Source organism: Coffea eugenioides, unplaced genomic scaffold (genome assembly GCF_003713205.1).
Source record: "Coffea eugenioides isolate CCC68of unplaced genomic scaffold, Ceug_1.0 ScVebR1_1261;HRSCAF=2082, whole genome shotgun sequence".
Classification (NCBI taxonomy): Eukaryota; Viridiplantae; Streptophyta; class Magnoliopsida; order Gentianales; family Rubiaceae; genus Coffea; species Coffea eugenioides.
The window spans coordinates 17693-41618 of record NW_020861649.1 but is presented as its reverse complement, the minus strand read 5'-3'; the positions used below and the strand labels follow the sequence as shown (position 1 = coordinate 41618).

General features: G+C 35.1%; 2 protein-coding genes across 2 annotated transcripts; both read left to right on the top strand.

Moving 5' to 3' along the window:
* Positions 1-1878: 1878 nt before the first annotated feature.
* LOC113755171 lies at positions 1879-4313 on the top strand. Its single transcript, XM_027299232.1, has 7 exons — positions 1879-2116; positions 2350-2612; positions 2699-2902; positions 3254-3355; positions 3444-3494; positions 3642-3799; positions 4235-4313. Exons 1-7 carry the CDS (start codon positions 1879-1881, stop codon positions 4311-4313), a joined length of 1095 nt encoding a protein of 364 aa, XP_027155033.1.
* A 13587-nt stretch (positions 4314-17900) lies between these two features.
* On the top strand, positions 17901-19697 carry LOC113755173 (flavonol sulfotransferase-like). Its single transcript, XM_027299234.1, has one exon. The coding sequence runs from the start codon at positions 18156-18158 to the stop codon at positions 19317-19319; it is 1164 nt and encodes a 387-aa protein (XP_027155035.1). The 5' UTR covers positions 17901-18155; the 3' UTR covers positions 19320-19697.
* Positions 19698-23926: the final 4229 nt, after the last annotated feature.

Genomic DNA, 23926 nt, shown 5'->3' with positions numbered 1-23926 from the left:
TAAGATCTTCTAAGTGTTTAATAGCTTATAATAAACACAAAGTTGAACGACAATTGCTTTGGAATTGAAAATATTGAATATATATATGTTCAATCAATTCTAATCCTAACATTTATCAGTGGAAAGTTCATGTATTCACAAGTTTATTTTTATGTTCCATAAACTAATTCGATCCTTCTAACGGCTTGTTAGACTACAAGCCGTACATAATTGCTAGTAGCATAAAATAAATTGGGTACCGAAAACATTTTGATTAAATTCATGTTTTTTGTTAGCTTCACAAAATTTTTAATTTAAGATATTTTTAGTTGTTACACTATATTGTGTATAGCTTTAACAAAATTTTTACTTGTTATATAGCTTTAACAAAATTTTAAGTTGTTATTTTTGTAGTTGTTATATTATATTGTATATAGCTGTAATAACATTTTTAGTTGTTATGTAGCTTTAACAAAATCTTGCCCAAACACATAAAAATTAGCGCGGCAAATTGAAAAATTCAAGAGGCTTGACTAATTTACTTTGGCGTCATTAGTACCGCCTTTATTTCAGACATCTTCTCCCTCTCTCGTTGTCCCTTCCCTTTGCCCTCTCTCTCTGTTTCAAGCTCGCACCACCAATTTGGATAAACCCGTCCATGAACTCGAACCCATTTAGGTAACTTTGTTGAGCTTGCACCATGAAAATCCCTAATTCGGCTGTTGCATTGGCTTGGTGGCAAGGAATGAGAAATTAGGGCTTCAAAGCTTGGGTGAAAGCTGAAGTTCAGATCTTTAAGCTTGGGGAAACTAAGAAGTTAGGGATTCAAGCCATAGTTTGAGGTAATTTCAGTATTTTGTGTCTAATTTTGCATTGCATGGTAGACATCTGTCTAATTTAGGTTGTTCGATTCCCATTTCTGACAACCTCCTTCTTCGTTTCTGAGAAGCACATTTCTAGTTGCATAGGTCGAAAGCCTGGTAGAAATGCTATCTGTTCTTCTTTCTTGTCAGATTAGGACAATGTGGCTTGTGAGAGCTGTCGAATGCGACATAGTGTTGTGTATTGTCAGTTGCTTTCTGTTACAACTTTAAAGAGTAAATTTCCAAAGTTTTTTTCCTCATGAATCCTGGACTTCTAAATTGTTGGTGCTGATTGTTTATGAGGAAATTTGTAGTCACAAATGAAAATGATAGCTTTGGATTCTAGTATGATTGTTGAAAATTGTAAGTGTCTTTGCTAGTACTTGGTAGATATTGGGTTCTAAAATGCCTATTATGTTAGTTTTGTTTTTCACCAGCAAATGATTGTGTGCTGGACTGCTTGATTTGAGCAAGTAGGGGGTTTCCCCATGAATGATGGACTTCTTTTGGTTCTGCTCTGTTTTTACTTTCCATGGGAACTTTTTAGTAACCTCTCAAATGGAACTACATGACCTGAGCAGACCTTGTGACGTGAGAACATTTTGTTGATAGAGATGATAGTATTAGGATTTTGAGAATTGATTTGTGGGTTTCGTCAAATTTACCCAACTGTAATCTTCAAGTTCTTAAAGCTGTTTTCAAGTTCTGATTTATAAGCAAAAAGGTTTTTCAAATATAATTAGAAGCAAACTGCCCGAGTTTGATATACAATAGATTCAATAATATTCGTTGCAACTCAAAATTAGTTCAATAAAAGTATGCTTGAGCTCGGCTTGCAGTGTACGCTGTAGTCAAGATAACTTGTTCATTAATTTTAGTTTGTATACTTTATCCATTATCCCAGATTGATGCACTGCTATAGGTAGAGTGTCTGCTTCAATAAAGGCTACACATTTACATTTGTCCCTTTCTTCCCCCAAAAAAATATATATATGGTGGTGGACCTGGTATCAAATAAATGGTGAATTATGCAGGTATGGCCCGTGGAGGTCGAAAATGTAAGCGCACTGCCAATGGATTGAGAGATGAACCAATTGAGCAACCTCCCTCATGTCATGAAACAAGGCAGCAGCCTCCACTTGGAACAAGCCATGAAAATGTAATTGAACAAGTTCAAGGAGAAGCTGCTCGGGCACCTCAATCTCCAATCCAGAATTCTACATTGGGAATAATGCATGAATCAGGTGACCAAGTTACTCAACAAGCTGATGGAGGTTCACAGTCGCATGAGCAGTGCCAGAACTCTCCAATTCAACAATCTCCACTTGGAACAAGGCACGTACCAACTGAAAAAAAATCCAAATCAGGATTCTCAAGGTCAACATTCCAATGACACCACCTTCATGTCATGCAACTCGGACGATGCAGGTATTACTAACTGTTTGAACCAATTCCAGAAGTGCATTTTTTATGTTCATAACTTGCACCCTTTTCTTATTTAATACAGGAAAAGAAACTACAAATGATTCAAGTGAAGTACATCAGAAAACCCGAGGCCCTACATTTATGAAAGAAATTTGGGGTCGGCCTAAGGACTTTCCACGGATTGAGATTAAACTCGATGACAATGGGATCCCAATAAGTGAGAAAACCTCTTTTTCTGAATTCTTGGGCAGTTTGGCTAGGAATGGTATGTATTGTCCAATAGATGTTGAAAGTTGGCTTAAGATGCCAAGGAAACTTAAAATGGACATGTTAGAAGTGATAAAGGTAATGGTAGCTTTTGTATTATGTATGCTTTCTACAAAAATTACTGTGAAGTTATGTTGATTTTCTAGTTCCTAACTACGTTTCAGGAAAGGTTTGCTTTGCCTATGGGACTAGAAGCTTGGACCTTAAGATCTATTGGCAAAAAATGGAGAAGCTGGAAGGCAGATTTAAAGGCTACATATTTTGATCCTGCCGTGCCAAATGCTGAAGCTCGGTTTCAAAAGGACATAAGGGTACGGGAAGAGCAATGGATCAAACTTTGGGCTTATTGGAAAAGTAAAGAAGCAAAGGTACAAATCAACTACAACATTCTTCATAAAGTTGTGTTTATTCAATGCTGTAATCTTGGTTTTGATTTTGAAATTTAGAAACTAAGTGAGAGGAACAAGAAAGCTAGAGGGGAGAAGAAGATGAACCACACAACTGGAAAAAAGTCATTTGCCCATCTTCGAAAACACTTGGTGATATCTCATCCTTTTTTTAGTTGCTAATTTTTTTTACTCGTACATGTTTCATTATGTTAACTTGTTTTTTAATTATATGCTAAATGCTAAAACTATAATTAAAAAAATATGTTAACTTGTTTTTTAATTATATGCTAAATGCTAAAACTATAATTAAAAAAATTCAATTTCTTATAGGCCAAACAGTTGGGAAGACCTCCTACTAGAGTAGAAATATTCAATAAGTTTTATACCCATGCCGATGGAACTCCATCAAGTACCATAGTTGCTGAGAATTCGGTAAGGATCCGAGAACACAAGCCTATAAATTCTACCATTGTTTTCAGACAGGCTTTTGCAATAACAAGTGTTTTCCTTTATTATGTAGGAAAAAATGAATGAGCTGAAAAATCAGCTTCCATCGGAGTCGCAAGATCCAGTTGGTCGCAATGACATATTTGCCTAGGTGGTTGGGCAAGACAAACATGGTCATGTTCGCTTGTTTAGTGACGGTGTGAATCCAACGGACTTATGGGAAGACATTACTAGTCGTAACACATGTTACCATATAAGTGTTCAACAACAGTCAACATTGGTCCGTTTGGAGGAAAGGCTTCAGCGACAAGATGATGAAATAGCCAGTTTGAAGAAAATGGTTTTAGTTCAACATGGAAGGGGCTCTCCAATTGACAGCCCGAGACATCCTTCATCATCATCTAACAATGTGTCAAGCCAAACTCCATCGTGAGCCACGCGATCTATTCGAGTAAGTATTTACAACTTTTAAACTTTCACATTTGTAAACTGTAATTTGGCATGAGTTTGATTCTTGTACTTGTTGGATCTTTACTAGGTAGGGAATATGGTTTCACTAAAAAGTTTGTTTGACCCAACAAAAATCGTGGCAAAGGGATATTTACGGAGTCTGAATCCATTGGATGAGGTCGGCGGACAAGCTCTTGGGCCAAATTGGTGTGAAATACAGATACAAGTTGCAATGAGTCTACGTGAGCAATTGATTAGACCGTATGATTTGCAACAAACAATTCAAGATGCACTTGGTGCACCAATTTCTTGGCCTTGTCATTTGGTGAGATATGCACTTAAATACATTGTAGATTTCTGGAATTTTAGTTCTAGCTATGATGATCTAATGATCGCCTTGGTCTTTGTGTACAGGTGGAAACAGCTGAAGAATGATGGGGACTTCATGGTTATGACTGAGGACTCTCAACAAAATGGAAAGTTTGGAAGCTAATTCTACTTCTTTCAACTTGTTAGGGATGAGAGTCTTTTAGTTTGTGCACAAGAAAGTCTTTCAAGTTATTGTAAATGACAATCTTTTGGTACTGGTTTGGGATTTTAGTACTTGCTTTTAGCACTTGTTTGCGATTTTAATACTTGTTATCGACTTTTAATTCAATGAAATATATTTGAGTATTGACTTCTTCTTTTAAATTGCTCTATGCATTCTGCTCTTTGGGATAATTTTACAAGTCCCTTGGGATTCTGGTTGATGGAATGTACAGCAGGAAGGACTAATTGCAGGTTGCTTCCATATAAAAAAAAATAGAGAAAAAACTCCTGGCAATTAAAAGTGTCAGTATAGCTTAGCTTCGAAAACACTAATGACAAATGGCCATGTTGTCCAAAGCAGTGTATATTCACATGGCTGCGTGACCTTAAAGCCATATATTAAGACAACTGAAGATGCCTTCATAAATAGAATACCTACTGATCCGCTACTGATGTTCTAATGCTATAAGAACACTTTCGATTATCACAAAAAATAGTTTTTGTTGGCAGAAGGAATGCTATAGCAGCATGGTTTTCCTGACACATTTGAATGCTGCTAAAGATTTGAAGCTATCCCCACATTGGAAGGGACAACACTCGCCCTAAGTGTGAGGATAGATAAAGTATCAGGTTAGATTATTTAAACTGACACCTTTAAATGCCGCTAAAGACCATTTTTGTTGTAGTGAGACTCAAATTATAAAGAAAAGGAAACTCGCTAAACCAATTATCACTAGGACTAGACTTACCAAGACTTGACTGTTCAACCCACTAGGACATATAAAAGAAACCAATAAGTGTAAGGACTCTAATCGACCAAAAAAAAAAAGTAAACTCCTTGAAGATTTAGGGTGCATTTGATGATGTTTGAAAATTGAAATCTGAAATATGAATTTGTTAAATTATTAAATTGTTAAGTACTAAATTTGATGTATTTGAGTGTATATCACATTAAATGATAAGTGAATAGTTTTTCACTTATTTTTCAAAGCAAGTTTTTTTAAAAAAATTTAGTGCCACTTAATTAATTTGAATGTTCTATTTTTTATTATTAAATACATTTGAACATGTTAAGATCTAAACCTATTAATTTTAAGTGTTGAATTGAATTATCAAACAAAGCTTTAATCTAGTAACGCCAAAACAAGAAACTAAAATAATTAGGATATAAAATAGCTTAGTTTGATTTTCATCATGGCCTCTCTATTGTCATTACTTCCAATACTATCAATGATGTATAAATGATGTATCAATGATGAATCTCCATGAATAATTCGATTGATGTATAAATGATGCAAACACTAACTTGCAAATGACTCTAAGTTTCATCTTCACACAAGGTATTGTATGGAACTCGTACTTGTCAAATAATTTCTTGGCATCATCTCCTTTGTTGAAAAACTCAAATATGTTCACGCACTCTTCATCAAATATTCCATAATTTAATTTTTCCATCACCAAAAAAATTTTCTAAAAGCACAAAATCATAATTATTAGCACCAAAATTTCTAGCATAACTATACTTTCGTTTTGATTGGTTCATGCCATCAATCCAACTAATTAAAGTAGAGATACAACTTTCACTTAATCTCACAACTTCATAATTGGTATTAACCAACTTCATTAATTAATTTTTCTCCTTAAATAATTTATCAATAGCAAAAATCAACAATTTCTGTCTCACCAATGTCTTCAATGACCTCTTCAATTCCACCAATGACTTCATTTCATCTTTGTGCGCATCCATAATTTATGCAATTTTTTTTATCTGCCTCATTCAAAAATTCTTGTTAATAATTGCACCAAACAATGCATGCAGCCTAGAATCATTAACTAATTCAAAATTTTCATAAATTTCTCTATCTTCTTTTTTATAGTGTAAATTACAGGGTTCGAATTTGGGATCTCTCACTTACAATCCCTCCCCCCGAACCACCCAACCCATCCCTCTATTTACTTCCAAATTTCTCCATTATCTATATACCAGTCTTAATCAAAATCTACTTTCCATGTATTACCAAATTTTGAAACATAACCATAATAAGGATCCATATCTATCACAAAGTCCAAAATATCTTGCTAAAAGATATGAGGCACATGAGAATAACAAATAAGCTTTTTGAAAAGCATCTCAAAAATTGATTTTCTCACAATTTGAAAAAAAAAATTCTATCTTCTTTTTCTTTCTTTTTTTGTCATCTAATTTGCACGATATCATAAATAGTCTGTCCTAAATCGCATTATAAAGATATCTTTACATTGGTTATCTCCAACATATGTGACCAGAACAATATCTAATATAAGTTGTCATCACACCAAATTTTTCGTCAGTAACCAATCTATACACAATGGATAAATAGGATCAAATGCCAACTAACCTGTTTGACGAAAGTATTCATCAGTAATATATCTCGGTTAATTTTTTGGACTCCACAAATTGTAACCAGTTCAACTTCAACAACAAACTTAAGTTTGTTTGATTGTTGTTGTCAATTCCAATCACCAAAATTAACAACCTTGGTAGGGTATCCTTTTTAAAAAAAAAAAAATTAAATTTTGGTCTTTTATTGGAAAAACAAAATAAACACAGGAGGGGGACATGGACCTTACCTCCAAATAATACCAAGAAGCAAATGCTAGAGAAGGAATAGGGGAAGTATTCCCTTTACATCATTTGCTCTTACATCTTCTAATTGAAGGCAGGCCTATTTTATCTAACCGAAACGCTCCACGAGCTGTAATAGGGAGGTCTAAAAACTGAAGATACGTTGTATTGAAACCTTAATCACACCCCACGTTAGATAAACAATCAGTAACTTGATTAGTTTCTCGAAAGCAATGAGAAATTTCAACAAAATTAGATGATAACCTTAGAAGGTGCTTAACCTCTGTAAGAACACTCCATGGACAACTAGATATCTGTTTTAGGATGTGAACAAGAACCAAAGAATCCACTTCAATATGCAAGTTAATATAACCACGAGAAAGACACAGCTTAACCCCAAAGAGAAGAGCACGCGTCTCAGCTTGAATTAGGGGTGTGCAAAATCGAAAAATTCCGATTTACCGACCGAATTCGAATTGAATTCGGAATTTTCGAAATCGGTAAATCGGAAATCGGAATCGAATTCGGATTTTCCGAATTCATATATTTCGAATTTGGTTCGAATTCGGTAATGGAGTTTTTCAAATCGGAATTTCCGATTTCGAATTCACAATTCGAAATCGGAATTCGAATTCCGATTTCGATTTCAAATTCGTTTTTAATATATAAATATATTTTTTATACATGTAATATAAAATTTATACTATATAATATTATATAAAATTTATATAATATATATAATATAATATAATATAATATAAAATTTATAAAATTTATATATTATTATATATTATTATAAATTTTATATTATATAATAATATATAAATTTTTCCGAATTCGGTGAAATCGGTGAAATCGGAATTTACCGAATTCCGAATTGAATTCGGTACGAATTCGAATTCGGAATTGGTGAATTCGAAATCGAATTCGGTCGAATTACCAGGTACCAAAATTTCGAAAAATTCCGAATTCAAACTTCCGAATTACCGAATTCGAATTCGATGCACACCCCTAGCTTGAATGCTGGTTCCATTTCCAAAAAATGAGGAAAAAACGAGCAAGAAATTGCCTTCATCATCACACAAAATCCCACCACCACCTGCCCTCCCTGGGTTACCTCTTGAGCAGCCATCAGTATTAAGCTTAAATACACCCAAAGGTGGCCGACACCACCTTACAATCTTAAATGAAGCTGTCCGATTAAGAGAAGAGAGCGAAGAATAAAACTGTATCCATGTTGAGGAAAGGAATGGGTGCTCAGGGAATTGCAACCTAAAGAGGTATTTCACCTCTTCAAAAACAAACTCACAAATAGCAACGTGAGAAAGAATTTTCCCTTCGAAACGTGCTAAATTTCTGGATTTCCAAATAATCTAGCAAATCAGAGAAGGTATAATAAAATGTACAAATGCAAGAAAACCATTCCTACTTGCGTTATATCACCAACTCGCAATATATGCACGAACCGAACAACCCAAATTCAGCACGCCTGAAGCAGAGCCAAAGAAATTCCAAACATATACCGCTACCTATCCATTACAAAAAACATGGTCCATAGATTCAACATTTGCCTGAACACAACAAAAACACTTTGATGGTCCAGAAATACTGAGTTTGCATATTTTCAAATCCAGTGGTAATCAATTTCTCAACAAGCGAAGGAGAAAAACAGACACCTTCAGAGGAAGTCGTGGATGCCAAATTTTTGTAAACATAAATGACCGTTGCATATGTGATCGCACCAGGTTAAAAGCTGATCATAGTGTGAAAGTTCCAAATTGAGAAGGAGCCCAAATCATCAAATCTTCCACTCCATGCTCAATTTAAAGGAGAGAGAGCGTTTGTATCTCATTGATGATAGATGAAGGGACCCACGAACTCAGTAACCGAAAATTCCACCCGCCATCAATAAAAAAATTAGACACTTTATGATCCGAAACACTCCCTAATCGCAAAGCCAGAGGTCCTGATCCTAACCAATTATCAAACTAGAAATTGGAGCTCCCAGAATGAACAATGAAGGTTATATGTTGTTCAGCAATTTCCCGCACATGTAACATCCTGTGCCACGTATAAGAGGCCCTTGCTGAGTCAACAACCATACCTGGGTGCGCATTTGAACAATATTTGGCCATCAGAAAATTAGCCCAAAGAGACGCATTTTGTCGAAACCTCCACCATAACTTAATGGAGAAGGCATGAAATACATCCTTGAGCGACCTAAAGCCAATCCCACCCTCCTCTTTTGGAACACATAGATCCTCCCAACGAATCCAATGGTATTTTAAATCACCGTCTACTGAACCCCAAAAAAAATAAGCAAATAATCGATCAAGATGAGCAAAAACAGATTTTGGAGGTGACACAGTAGCTAGCAAATGCAATGGAATCGAGGACAGCACATTTTTAATAAGAACAACCTTACCTCCTAGCGTCAACAAACGATTTTCTCAAGAACTAATCCTAGCAGCCATTGTCGTGGCTAAATTCTGGAAATAGTTCTTCTTACGTCTCCCCATCATTAGAGGACAACCAAGATAGCGAGCAAGAAATTCCTTGAGAGAAAAACCCGTTATATTCTGAATTAATGCCTTCCTACGCCGAGGTAGACGCGGGTGAACCATGAAACAACTTTTAGAAGCATTTATCCTCTGCCCCGAAACACTTTCATACCTTTCCAACGTTTCCATTAAAAGCTTCAGGGATACTGCTGAGGCACTAGAAAAAATAAGAATATCATCTGCATACCCCAAATGACTAACTTGAGGACACCCTCGAGAAGCCTTGAAACCATTAAATCGCGGATGCAGCAGAAGTTGATTCAAAAGCCGTGAAAGAACCTCTGCGCCAATAATAAACAAAGAAGGAGACAAAGGGTCCCCTTGACGAAGGCCTCGAGACGATGAAAAAAAACCACATGGTACTCCATTAATCAAAACAGAAGACCATGGATTAGATATAAGACGCCAAACCAAATCAATACATCTTTCGCCAAACCCAAAAGCACGTAACACATTGATCAAAAACATCCAAGAAACCCTATCATAAGCTTTAATCATATCCAATTTGAGAGCTACATTCCCTCCCCTATTCTTCTTACCAATACCCAGAATAATTTCTTGAGCAAGTAAGAAATTATCAGATATTAACCTCCCACGAACAAATCCACTTTTATTTGGAGATATAATTTGAAGGAGCAACGGAGACAACCTATCAGCCAGAAGCTTCGAAAATACCTTATTTATAAAATTGCATAGGCTAATTGGACGAAACTGAGAAAAATCCTTTGGGTTCTTCACCTTGGGAATTAAGACCAGTAGCGTAGATGTCACTTGTTTCGGCAACTCAGCATCACAAAAAAAACTAACAACAGCCTTATACAAATCTTGACCAATTATATCCCAAGCAAAAGTGAAAAACTTTCCAGTATACCCATCAGGACCTGCCGCACTATCACCATCCATATTAGAAACCACTTGCCGCACCTCCTCCATTGTAGGAATTTCTTCTAATTTTACATTACCAGCTGGCTGAATTAATTGTGGGATAATGGCAGATAAATCCCAACAAGATGTAGTCTCGGCAGCAAATAAGGAAGAAAAAAACCTAACAGCTTCATGCCCTATATCAGCTTCAGAGCATAACCAGCTCCCTGTCTCATCTTGAACTCGGTGAATAATCGACTGTATTCTCTTTTGCTTTACCACTGAATGAAAAAATTTAGTATTTTTATCTCCTAAATCTAACCAACGAACTCTTGCTTTTTGCTTCCAGAAGCTTTCTTCCACTAGCAAGCTCTGACGAAATTTCGCTTGGGCTTTCTGTAAGGATTCCTGAGCTCCAACCGAGATATCCTCCCCCACCCGTTTTTCAGCTATAACGACCTTCTCCTCAGCCTTTTCACATTATTAAAAATATTACCAAAATAATGTTTATTCCAAACTTTAATATCTGCCTTTAAACGTTTAAGTTTGGAACAAAGCACTTGAATAGGAGCACCAACACACTCTTGTTGCCAAGATGTTCTAATGACTTCCAAGAAGCCAGAATGAGTAGTCCAAGCATTAAGAAAACGGAAAGGGCGAGGTTTATCATCCAAATGGGTAGCAACACCCAACTAAAATCATGTCCCCTTTCCACCGTTTATGCTTAGTATTGATTGATCCCTTTCTTCTTTTTCTCAAACCTTGTTTTATCTTCTGGTTGTTGGTAAAATTTGGAAATTATTATCTTTCCAAATTCATTAACTGTATGAGCTTTAGTTTTGCCATCTTTATGTTTGTTAATATGCCTCATTGAATATTAAGTAGACTCCTTTCGTGTTTGAGCCTTTACTTGTCTTCGAAGCAACTATAGCAACACCTAACTAAAATCACGTCCCTTTTCCACCGTTTGGTTGTTGGTTAAATTTGGGAATTCTTATCTATCCAATTTCATTATCCGTATGAGCTTTAGTTTTGCCGTCTTTATGTTTGTTAATATGCCTCATTGAATATTAAGTTCTTAATGGGGGAAAAAAAGTCTTTTGCTCAATTGTTTGCCCCTCCTCCTTCGTCTCCAATCTCCATTAAATCCCCCTCCACTCATAAAGGAGAAGCTACAGTGTTTTTTTCACCTGAGGATATTAATAGGTTAGCTTCTCCTTTTCATCTGGCCTTGGTTGGAAAATTCTCTCGTGGTCGTCCTAAATTGGAGGAGATCAGAAAGTTCATTCTTTCTCTTGATTTAAAGGATGCATGCTCTGTTGGACACATGGATGCTCGACATGTTCTCATCCGCTGTGATTCGGAATCAGATTTTCATCGCCATTGGACTAGGGGAATTTGGTACGTTGGTAAATTTCCTATGAGAGTATTCAAGTGGACTATCTCGTTTCATGTGAGTAAAGAATCTTCATCGGTTTCGATGTGGTTCTCTCTCCCGTGTTTGCCCATTCATCTATTCGATAAATATTCCCTTTTCTCCATTGTGAATCCGTTGGGGAAACCAATGTTTATAGATGCTGCAACTGTAAATATGTCCAGGCCTAGTGTGGCACGGGTTTGTGTGGAAGTAGATTTACTCCACCCATTACCTTCTCGGGTTTGGATTGGGACTGAGAATTCTAATGATGGTTTTTGACAGCCGTTGCAAGCTGAAAATTTGCCCCAATATTGCTCCAACTGCTGGCACTTGGGGCACTCTAGTAATGATTGTAATATGGATGTGCATGCTGGAAATCCGTCGCAGCAGGTGGGAAAGGATCTTCAGCCTTTGGAGGAGGCTTCTAATCAACCTTTAAGAAAAGACACATTAGGCTTGGATGGTGGTCAAAACATAGATACACGCTAGGTTCTAGTTTCAAAAAATATATCACATTCGGTGATTTCTTCGCCTCAAGAACAGCAACCTGCAATGGTAGCAGTGGTTACGACGTTGCAGGCTGCTGATACTGGTAATGACAAGGAGTCTTCTGAGTTGCCAGCTCAGCGGCCATTTGAAGTTGCTAAGGCTGCGGATCCAAGCGCTCCTCTAGCTTGTGATGAGACAGAAAATAATCATCAACATACTGTGTTGCTGGTGCAAGAAGAGCAGCCTGTAGAACCCCCTAAGCCTACGTCTGTGGGTCAAGCAGATGTCGTGGCTGTCGAATTTCAGTCTATCGATGGTTTTCAACCTGACCTTGATAAGCAGCAGGAGGGGTTGGATGAGGATGTACGTGACGAGTTACCTTCATCTGCCGGTAATCTTTCTCCGCTTGCAGTCTTGGCAGTGGTTTTGCCATCTATTCCTGGAGCTGGCCGGGGTGTTCAAGATGATTCACTCCAGGTTGGCAACAAACACAAGGGACCTCAGGCTATTACTCCTTCCGATAGGCAGCTACGCTCTTCTACAACCAAATCACATGATTCTGTCTAGCTTTTATCCGATGATTAAGTCACTTTTCTGGAATATAAGAGGTTTGTCTAAACCTTCTCATTTTAGACGTTTAAAGAAAATTATTTTTCAACAACGTATTCAATTCCTAGTGATTTGTGAAGCTCGTGTTAATGTCATCCTTGCTGAAAGCTTTCGGCTAAAGCTTGGTTTTGAACATGTCCTGTGTAATACGTATGGTTCTCTTTGAATTTTTTATAATGCTTCATTTCATCTTTTGTTGGTGGGTGAGGGGGAACAACATTTTTCTTTTCTCGTTCATCATAATTTCTATGCAGTCCCTTTTTCTGTCTCTTTTGTTCATGCACTGTGTACGGTTGAGGAGAGAAAGGATTTGTGGAGTGGGTTGTTGCGAGATAAGCCTCTTCAAGGACCATGGTTGGTTTGTGGGGGTTTTAATGTGGTGATAAATGCTGGGGAAAAAAAAGGGGGACGGCCTTTTTGATTGTCTGAGGCGGTTGATTTTTTGGATTTCATGTCTTCTACTGAGTTATTTGATGCTGGCTTTTCTGGATCTTCATTCACTTGGTGTAATAATCGATTTGGAAGGGCGCGAATTTAGAAACGTTTTGATCGCCTTTTGATTAATAATTCTTGCTATGATGCGGGTCTTGGGGTTTTTGTCACTCATCTAGCTACCAATTTTCCATCCTAATTGTCAATAACAAATCTTCTAACTTTGTTCCCTAATTTCGTGAACAAGCTCCATGATCAAAACGCAGAGCTTTGAAACCACTTATTGGGACAAAAAAAAAAAGCACACAACGGAAACAATTTTGATACATATAAAAATATGTGGGAGAAGTGGAGTTTATTATTAATCACACAAACAACAAGTACACCTGACTTTCATATTAAGGCTGGCATAAATCTAGGCAAAATTGCCTTTACAAACACCTGTCCTCTCATTTTTCTCAACCGATTACAATACTAAAACACCTTATATGTACTACATAAGACTTTGGAAATTAAAAAACTACTAAAACACCAAACTACCAAAGAGTTACTCTTACGTTAACCAAGTAAACTACTAAAATATCACTAGACTTGAACATCTAATTTAGAAATAGGAAACAATAACTATTAAGAAGACCCTCTTTTGGATGGCTTTATCTACAAACAACCACTATACCAATCTTAACGTAACAAAATTCAGGTTTTAGAAATACTGTTCCTTTTCTTCTCCTTCTCTCTTCTTTCTCTTTGAAAAAAACTCTTTAACTAAAACTTCCTTCAACTCTCCCATAGAAAACATTAGATTTTTCTAATCTTTTCTCATGGGAGGAGCCCTCTCTATAGTTTTTTTTTATTTGTGTGAATAAAATCTCTCTTAAGATTTTCTAGTGCTTCCCTCCTTAGGATTGTCTATGCGAGTTTTCTTCTCTCCTAAATTTTTTAGTGAGAGTTTTTGATAATCTTTTCATTTATCTTTTATTAGATTTGAGTTTTTTCAGATTTTGATTATCAGATTTGAAATTTTTTGGATCTATTCAGCAGATCTCACCATAATATCTGGGTTTGAAGCACTTAATCAGCAAATCTGCGCGAGTGGAAGCATGCACAGATGTTCGTGGAGTTACAATTTTTTTATCTTATTTTTTAAATTTGGTGCTTTACAATATAATTTTTATTGTTCTTCAGATTTGGAATATCCTTTCTTCAGATATGTTTTTTGATAACTGTATATGTTTGATGATGTAATTTCTGTCATTAGTGTAGATTTTAATGAAATTATGATATTTTATCAAAAAAACCTTAAAGTAGATTCAATTCTTTTGATGTAGATTACAAATCAAAACAATGTGACTTTATCCACCAATATTCCAACTATAAAATAAAGTTGTCCTTCCTTTAATTAGAGCTTGTCTGGATGTCGTTGTTTGTCACCCTCATTTGATTCCACCAACTTGGCCAATGCAATAGACATTATATAAATCATCAACCCCTATTAATTGATAGGCGTATTGCTATTTCTACCCCTTGATGGTTTCTGGCAGCCACATGATTCCGCCACATTAGCCCCAATTTTTTTTTCTTTTTTCCAAATAATCAGTAGTCAGTGATGTTTAGGGCTGTTTATATACACCTCAGATTAATCTACGTGCTTAATTCATCAAGCCTTGCCATATTGGTATGATCAATTATATAACATGCTTCAATTTAGATTAGCAAAAGGAACTTATCTTTGCATAATATGCATTGCAATCATTCATGACCTGAATGTGAATGATTCGAATTATTCATCCCAAGTCTTTTTTGTGAATCATTTCTAGGGATTGCCAAAAGATATTTGACTACAAATATTCTTGTCGTTACTTTCACTCATATTCGACAAAAAAGTCGATTCTAGTTCCAAGTATGTGCATTATTTTTTCACTTTACTCCTTGCGAGTTGAGCAATTCCCTAACACAATTAGCCAACAATTTAAAAGGTACATGAAAGAAAATTATTTCACACGAGATGGTGGGTGGCGAATCCAATAAAATAAAATTTCTTACTCAACAAAAATACAAATTTATAAATAGCAGTGAGTAAGGTCGTATTTACAGGGACTAGTGAATTTATTTTCTTCACAAAATCAGGAATTAAGAGGGAAGTTTTGAGAAACTACACCACACAATAATATAAAAGAAATTAATAATGAAAAATGATGTAAAACTAAATCAATGAAAACAATCCTTCTAGCCAAAGGAGTAATTTCACCTTTTGATTTAATCAATTGATTGTCGATGCAAAAATCAATTTACAAATAAATTGGTTATGATAGTCAATAAGGTCTGATTCTTTGCCTTTCTTTACTTTCTCGATAATTAAAACAAACTCTTTAGTTACTTCTCTTGCCAACAGACAATTGTAAACAAGCTCTTAGAATTTAATCTACCGACAACATTAAGGTTAGAAAAGTCATCGATTCTAACCAACAAACTCATGATTTTGTTCATTTAGATTGGATTGTACATTTTCCCGATACAAAACCAACTATGCCAATTGTCACAAATATTAAAATTATCAAACAATTAAAGAATTGACATTTTAATTGGCATTAGATCATCTAGTTAATTAAATATCGAACCATTGATATTAAACAACATAACCATGAGCAGTTAATTTAGGAAATATAAAAATATTCATGAATATACAAAATAGTAAGAATAAATTCTTTCTCACAATTTTTTCTGAACCAAAGCATTAATTATCCTTCAACTAGAAACCAGTCAAGAAAAATAAAAATAGAGCTAGAGTTTTTGTTCTCGAGAAGAGAGAGAAAGTAGATAAGATAGTTGTTGAAGAAGTTTTATCAAAAACATAAGAGCATGTTTAAAACTCCTAAACATTATACTTCACATAAACAGAATCAATCGTGGCCTCCATGATTCTTCAAGAGATAAACCTCTCATAACCCTTGAAATTTCCTTAACAAACGTGCCACGTTCTTTTTCAACAAATCTTCTGAAATTTTCTCTTTTAAACATAGTTTAATCATGAATCCTGAATTCAACACAAAAAAAAAAAAACAAATTATGAGAAGAATCAGTGAATTAGCATCTTGCCAAAATTAAGAACCCTAAATTCAACACAAAAGACAAAGTATGAGAAGGATCAGTGAATTAGCATAATAATTTTCCAAAAAATTAAGAAAAGAAAAGTCCAAATAAAGCACCTATTAAATTCACTGTCAGGAGAAGAGGACAGTCTTCCAGTCGTCTTAAAATTTCCTGAATATTGAAAACAACCACTGAGAATGCAGTAACATTTAGCAGCTGGACGAGCCAGCAGTTTATCTCTAAAGCCAGAAGACATTTGTCATGTGACAGAAGCAAGCATGTGCAATTTATATTCTCTGTTTCTTCAAAGTTCCAAAACTATTAAAATTGTCTCCTACTGATTATATTATCCCTTTGGCCAAACGCCCTTTCATACGCAACACTTGTTTTAGGCATTTCACTGTTCTCAACTTCGTGATTTGACCATCTCTTTTTCATTAGTCTAATTTGTCTCAACTTTTTTGCGCACGTCATGTTGACATCACCTTTCTTCTTACCTATCAACTAGGAGCACTAAATATTTTTCTAGAATGTTAACAAAACATGCTAGAAGGCCAGTCGTCACTATGGTATATTTCTTTTTAGCAAGACTAATAGATTTCATAAGTACACACAAGAGAGGGGGTGTGGGGGTGGGTAAGGGGATTAGAAGGCAATAAGTCAATATCAATAGCTGTAAGGAAGCACCAAAACTGGCCATGAAAACACTCTATATGGTACTGGTTTAAGAAGAGGGCAGAGTGCATTTATAAAGTTGGAGAGGAGAGCCACGAGGGATTTCAGGCACAACCTCAACTTAAATGCTCCCAAAACACAAAAAACCCTATCGGAAAGCATCAATAAGCGCAATGGAAGTATGTTGTATACACTGAACTCTAATCCCTTATGTGCCATCAAGCCATCTTGTTCTTAGCTGGTATAGGTAATAATTAATGTCAGAAACTCAAACTTTGTCCTTGTCTTTTCACCACCTTTATTTCTTGCCTCAAAATAATATGAACCGTGGTCCTGCGTCCATTTTCTTTACTTTTTAGCCTTACATATTCCAGCAAAACTTTCTGAACTTTAGTGCAATCTTTCTTTTGACATACAATAATTAGGCAACATGTGAAAGTTTTTGGACTCCGTAGCACTGTTTGAGGTCAAGGTTGAAAGGAAAACACTAATGATTGTTTTTGAGCAGTGTTGGGGAGATGTGATGGTCCTGCTTTACTGCAATACCACATTTTGATTTTGGATGGACAAAATTTATGAATATTGGCCGTCATATTTAACATGTGCCCTAGATATCTGTCTATGAAAAATTTGAGCTAAATATTCCCGCTTGTTCTTTTCTCCTAAACAATCCCTACCTATGACTTTTAGCTTGGGATCCAGTTGTCAAGTTCTACAGTGAATTGCGCTGTTTACGATGCCATTGAAATAATTGCCCATGGATGACTTACATTAGCCATGTCTATATTGTTTCCTGCCATTTCAGCTCTCAAGCAGAAATGTTCCTGCTGGCCACTTGATTGCCTTGCTGGCTAGTGCATATTGATAATGTAGATTTGCTGTTCTAGCGATCTATTTGCTTCCATCAAATTTTGTTGTTATCTTTACTGAGATTCCATCACACGTTCTTATGCAGGAGAGGGATGCTAGTATTTTCTTCTCTTGTAAGGTCCATTTCTCTGTTGCCCTCTCTTTTATTGCGGTCCTCCAAGTCAAATTCGCAAGAATGATTGAATTTTGAGCATGCCAGCTTGCACGTGTACTAATCCAACTATCTTATTTACAATAATCTCGTATCATAAATATAGTGTCTACCAGCCTCCAGATTTCAAGTCCCAATTCCTCATGGCAATCCCTTCCTTGACCCAAAACTCTTCTTCCTACATTGAAGGCGGTGATGAACAAACATTGTTTAACAAAGAAAAAGAAGATGGCAGTGATCAAATTCTCTCTGTGCTCCCTAGGGAAAGAGGGTGGTTAAGTGAGCACATTCACTTGTACCAAGGTTTTTGGTATTCCACGGGAGTTCTCAAGGGACTCCTAATTCTCCAGAAACATTTTTGGGCAAAACCAAGTGACATCCTCTTGGCCACATATCCAAAATCGGGAACAACCTGGCTAAAGGCACTTCTTTTCACCATAACAAATCGTACATGTATCAGTCATCCCGATCAAAATCCTTTGCTAACGGCAAACCCTCATGAACTGGTTCCCATGCTGGAATCATATGCCGCCGCGAATCCTGTAAACCCAAAGCCACCCAATTCTCTCATGCACACTCACATTCCTTACACCTCTTTACCAGAATCGACAAAATCTTCAGGCTGCCATATTGTCTATGTTTATCGAGACCCGAAGGATGTGTTAGTGTCATGTTGGCACTTTGTAAACAAGCTGAAACCTGAAGCAGTGCCACGAATTTCATTAGCAGAGACATTTGAAAAGTTCTCTAAGGGTGTTTCACCATATGGACCATACTGGAATCATGTGTTGGGGTATTGGAAAGCAAGTATAGAATGGCCTGAAAGAGTATTCTTTATTAGATATGAAGACTTGAAGAAAGAGCCTTGTTTCCAAACAAAGAGATTAGCAGAATTCTTGGGGATGCCTTTCACAACGGACAAAGAAGGTGAAAGCCTGGTAAGTAAAGTGGTAGATTTCTGTAGTTTTAAGAATCTGAGCAATCTGGATGTGAATAAAACAGGATCACACTCAGGGTTCGGGTTTCCGGTCATAGAAAACAAGATCTTTTTCAGGGAAGGTCAGGTTGGTGATTCCCAAAACTATCTTGAAAGAGAAATGATGGATCATTTGGATCAAGTTACTGAAGAAAAATTTAAGAAATTTCATTTGAAGACATTTTCTCTGGAGGATGATGAGAAGTCAGAGGTATCCATTGCCATGTAATTTTAGAAAGGGAAAATTGTGCATGCACGTGATTGTCCAGTGCCACTATCTCCTGTTGCAGCTACTGGAACGTGAGAAGGTGGTTGTGGAACGTGAGAATGTCATTTCCAATTAGGATAAGAGCAGAGCTGTTAACAAAATAAATCAAGTGAGAAGAACCTATTTATTTATTTACTAGTTTTATTGATGCAGGTTTTTAGCAGTTGTGTTATTTAGGAGTTTGTGTTGTATTTAATAATTTCTTATGCAAGTGATTTTTTATTTTACAAGTCTCACTAAGTTATAGATGGGAAATTTTCTTAAGAAAGTCCAAAAACAGTAAGATTGGTGTGATTTTGTTCCATTATTTGAGATTTCAATAATAGTGCGTATTATTTATTTTCTTCCTTTTTTCATAAATATTTTGAGTGATTATTTTATCTCTTCAGTATGCATTAATTATTACTAAAACCTGAAATTTTGATTATACAATTAGTATCAGAGCCAAACTACGAGTTTAGTTCTAAGCGTTTCCATTGTTAGAAAATTAAGGCACATGGTTTGCCAAAAAAATATTTAGTTGATTGAGTTAGGCATGAGGTTGGTCCTGAAATATGTAGTTAGTAAAGAATTCGACCATAAGATTGATATAGGAATTATCAAATTGCTATAGATGTCATGACAGAAATTAGAGAAGAATTGGTTGTTAGATTGAAGTATTTGATTGGTTAATCATCTAGAAAAACCAAGAAAACTAGACAGAAGAGAAAAAAAAAATTTATTTAGGCATATGAATTGTTAAATAACAGCTGAAGTTTTTAAAAATTTGGTTGATGATGAAAAGTTTTCTATATCGGCTCCTATAAGCACAAATATGCATACATATTTTAGTTAAATTTTAAATGTGAAAAAAATATCTGGAGTCAATTGATAATGTGAAGTTTATTTTACTAATTATGGTAGTGGAATTTTTGAATTATTTGGAGGTGATAATTTTGGCAAGAAAGCAATCTATGATTTTCTATGTTTTGGCACTTATATTGATGGTAAATATGGTGACTTTGAAGATGATTGAAAACTTTGATCAAGAAAAAATTGCTGAGAAATTATTTACGAAATACAAAGTTGATAAAATAAACCAAGCCTAGAAGAACCCATTTATTTATTTACTGCATTTATTGGAGTAAGGTTTTTAGTAGTTATGTTATTTAGGAGTTTGTGTTTTATTTGGTAATTTCTTATGCAAGTGATTTCTTATTTTACAAGTCTCAATAAGTTATAAATAGGACATTAGTTGAGGCATTTTCTTAAGAGAATCCAAAAGTGTTGATAAGGTTTTATTGTGGTGCGATTTTCTCGCATTGTTTGAGATTTTAATAATAGTGTGTACTATTTATTTTCTTTTCTTCCACTAAATATTTTGAGTGATTATTTTATCCCTTCAATTCTAAAATCCTAAACGTACTAATTATTATTAGAACCCTAAATTTAGGTTCTGCAAAAGCTATTAGCAAACTATAAAGAGATTTGAAGTGTCAAAAACTTGCTCATGTTGTTCAAGGTGTTAGGTGTTTGAGTTTATTTCCAAGAGTATCAATTTGTATTGGTCAATGATCTGAATGATTTTAATGAAAGAGTATTATAAACGAACATGTGTCAATTTGTATTATCCTGTCATCTCATCTCCCTTTCTCCATCGTTGTCCTTAATCAAAACAATAGACTCAAATGCTACCATTTTCAACATGGAAATGTTAATTTAATACTTTGATGAGTAGCAGCATATTAACTGAAACAAACAGTATCTAGTAGGGTTAATTGCAACATGCACCCTAATTTTTACCACCTAAACTATGATTTTTAGCACCCTAAACAAGAAGGGTGGATAAGGCATTTCAGAATCCAAAGTTATCGGAGAAACTTGAACCAGTCCCTTCTACCCCCCGATGATTTTTCTAGCATGGTTTCGGTGTACTAATTACAATATCACCTTGTCATTGTTCCTTCCAGGAAACAAGGTTGTATTCCTTTTTTGGTTGAGGCAGATATTTTGAGATGGGATTATGATTCAAAGAGGTTCAAGATATACCTTTTGTTATTTCATTGATGAGGAAAAATAAAATGTTTTGAAAATGGCATGGCTGTCTACAGAATTAAGGAGAACATTGGGACCAAATTAACTTTTTGGCTTCTAGGACAGCAATAGAAAAGAAAGTCGAATTATAACATTGTTTTGTATTTCTAATTTTTGTATTATAATTATATATAAGTTTTGCTAAATGACGGGTATTTTACATACATACAAGTTAAAAAAAAATCGAATTACACCCGTTCACTGCAAGTATACAGGTCAACTAGTAGTTTAGGGTATATATCGAGTCGATCCCACAGGGAAGAGTGAACAATTACTGGTATTACCAAAACTTCTCTATTACTTAGACTATCAATGAATTATAACAAATTTAACCTACTGAAATTATACAAAATAACAAATAAAAGCTCCTTAGGTTGTGGTGTCCCTAACTACTCATGCAAGTGCTATATTTGGATCATTGAATACTACATCTATGCTAGTTATGGTGTAATTTCCTTATCCATTTGAATCCTACTTTCGTAATGAATCAACTGTACTTATAACTAATCCATACATATTCTCATGGTTATGAAATTAGTTACAAGTTCATTTCTTCGGTGAAATTATATGAAATGAATCACTAAAAATCACATAGGTGTACTTCTACTTTCGTGAGTGTACTCTCTATATTTAGCACTTCTTGAACTAGTGTGAAATCTCAATTTTCATTGCAGAAACAACACCTTAGATAATCACAATTAATGGTACCAGATTAATCATGATTCAAAGAGCCAAAGTGCTAAATAACTTGCTCAAATCATAGCAATCAAATAACCAAATAATAAATACTAACAATTATAGAAAATTCAACCAAACCCAAGATATAAACTTTAGAGATACATAATAAACACAAAATCCAGAACTTGTATATTAACTAAACTTGGAATCAAGTACAAAAGATAAAGATTTGGAAGGAATACAACCCTTGTCACATGAGCTTTCTTCCTTGCATACTTCATCCTCCATCTTCTTCTTCATCTAGCTAATAACAAGAATGGATGAACTATCTTATTCTATACTAAGCTAAACTAACACTAGGAAGATGAAAAGAGCTACATTTCTGCAACTTCAAGCTTCTCCCGTATGTCTCTTCTCTCAATATTTGCTAGCTAGAGAGAATTTGCTATCAGAAAATCTGGCTACCTATGGATGTCCAGACATCTCCCAATGTCTCTGCATAAAAACTGCTCAAGAGCTCCATTTTTCCAAGTCAAATTCCACCTTTTGATTCCCAAATCTCAACTTTGTTAGGATAGTCAATAACCAATCTTTTTGACTTGAAAATAAGCCACTTTTCTTGCCCTTTTGTCTTCTGAAGCATGTGCACCGAATTCCCTTGCATCTTATAGCTGGAAAGTGGTATGAACACAAGAGAAATGGCTGAGTCAAATTGCAGAATTTCGGCTATAAAACGCGCCTACAAAAAACGCGGCATAAACTCGCGTTTTGTCTACTCGCGTTTTCACTCTGGCCTTATTTCAACTGCAATTTTCTCCATGATAAAGGCCGAACTAGCTTTTGTGCAAAACACAAAAGTTGTAGCCCTTTGAGTTAGCTTTCCAATGCTTCAAGAATCATCCAAATCAGAGCTTTGTAGCCTGAGATATGATCGAAATACTGTCACCTGTTCAAACCTCTGTTTTAACTTCCGACCACAGAATGCAGCTTCTGTATTCCAACGTTTTGCCCATGAAGATGGCAGAAATGGATTTCGATGTCTTCATACGAATTGTAGGTCTCTTTCTTAGCTTTAAAATGGTATAAAGATCACCTCAATCCAATAAGTGTAGCTCCAGATATGGTCAAAATACTGAAGAGTGTCAAAACTGACTTGTATTGCATTTCCTCACTTGAACGTTTTTCACTTCATTCTTCTTGTTGCCACTTGAATTCATCACCAAATCTCTATTTTTACCTCATTTGACATCCTTTGGTGATTGAATCATCATTCCTGCATAAAAATGAAGTTTTTACCATTAAAATCAATAGAAATGCAATATTATCCACTTTTACCAAAAATATATAATTTTACCAAAAACCTCTTTATTTTAATTATAAAACTAAATAATCAACTCAAAATTAACTAATAAAACACACTAAAAAATACGTAAAATATATTCTTATCACTAAACTAAATGCTAACTTTTGTATAATATATGTTTATAATTATAACTTAATATACAACTAACTTAATAAAATTTATTATTGTAATGTTATATAATATAATTATTAGTTAGATTTATTATTAAATGATATAAATTTTATATTAAACACACATATATAGAACATACGAATTTGAAATCGAAATAGGTATTCAATTTTCGATTTGAGAAAATTCATTACTAAATTCGAACCAAATTCATACAGTTCGAAAACGAAAAACTCGATTTCTATTCCATTTTCTGATTTATCGATTTCAAAAATTTTGATTTCAATTTAAATTCGATCGATAAATCCAAACTTTTCGATTTTGCACACTCTCGTAGTTGTGTACA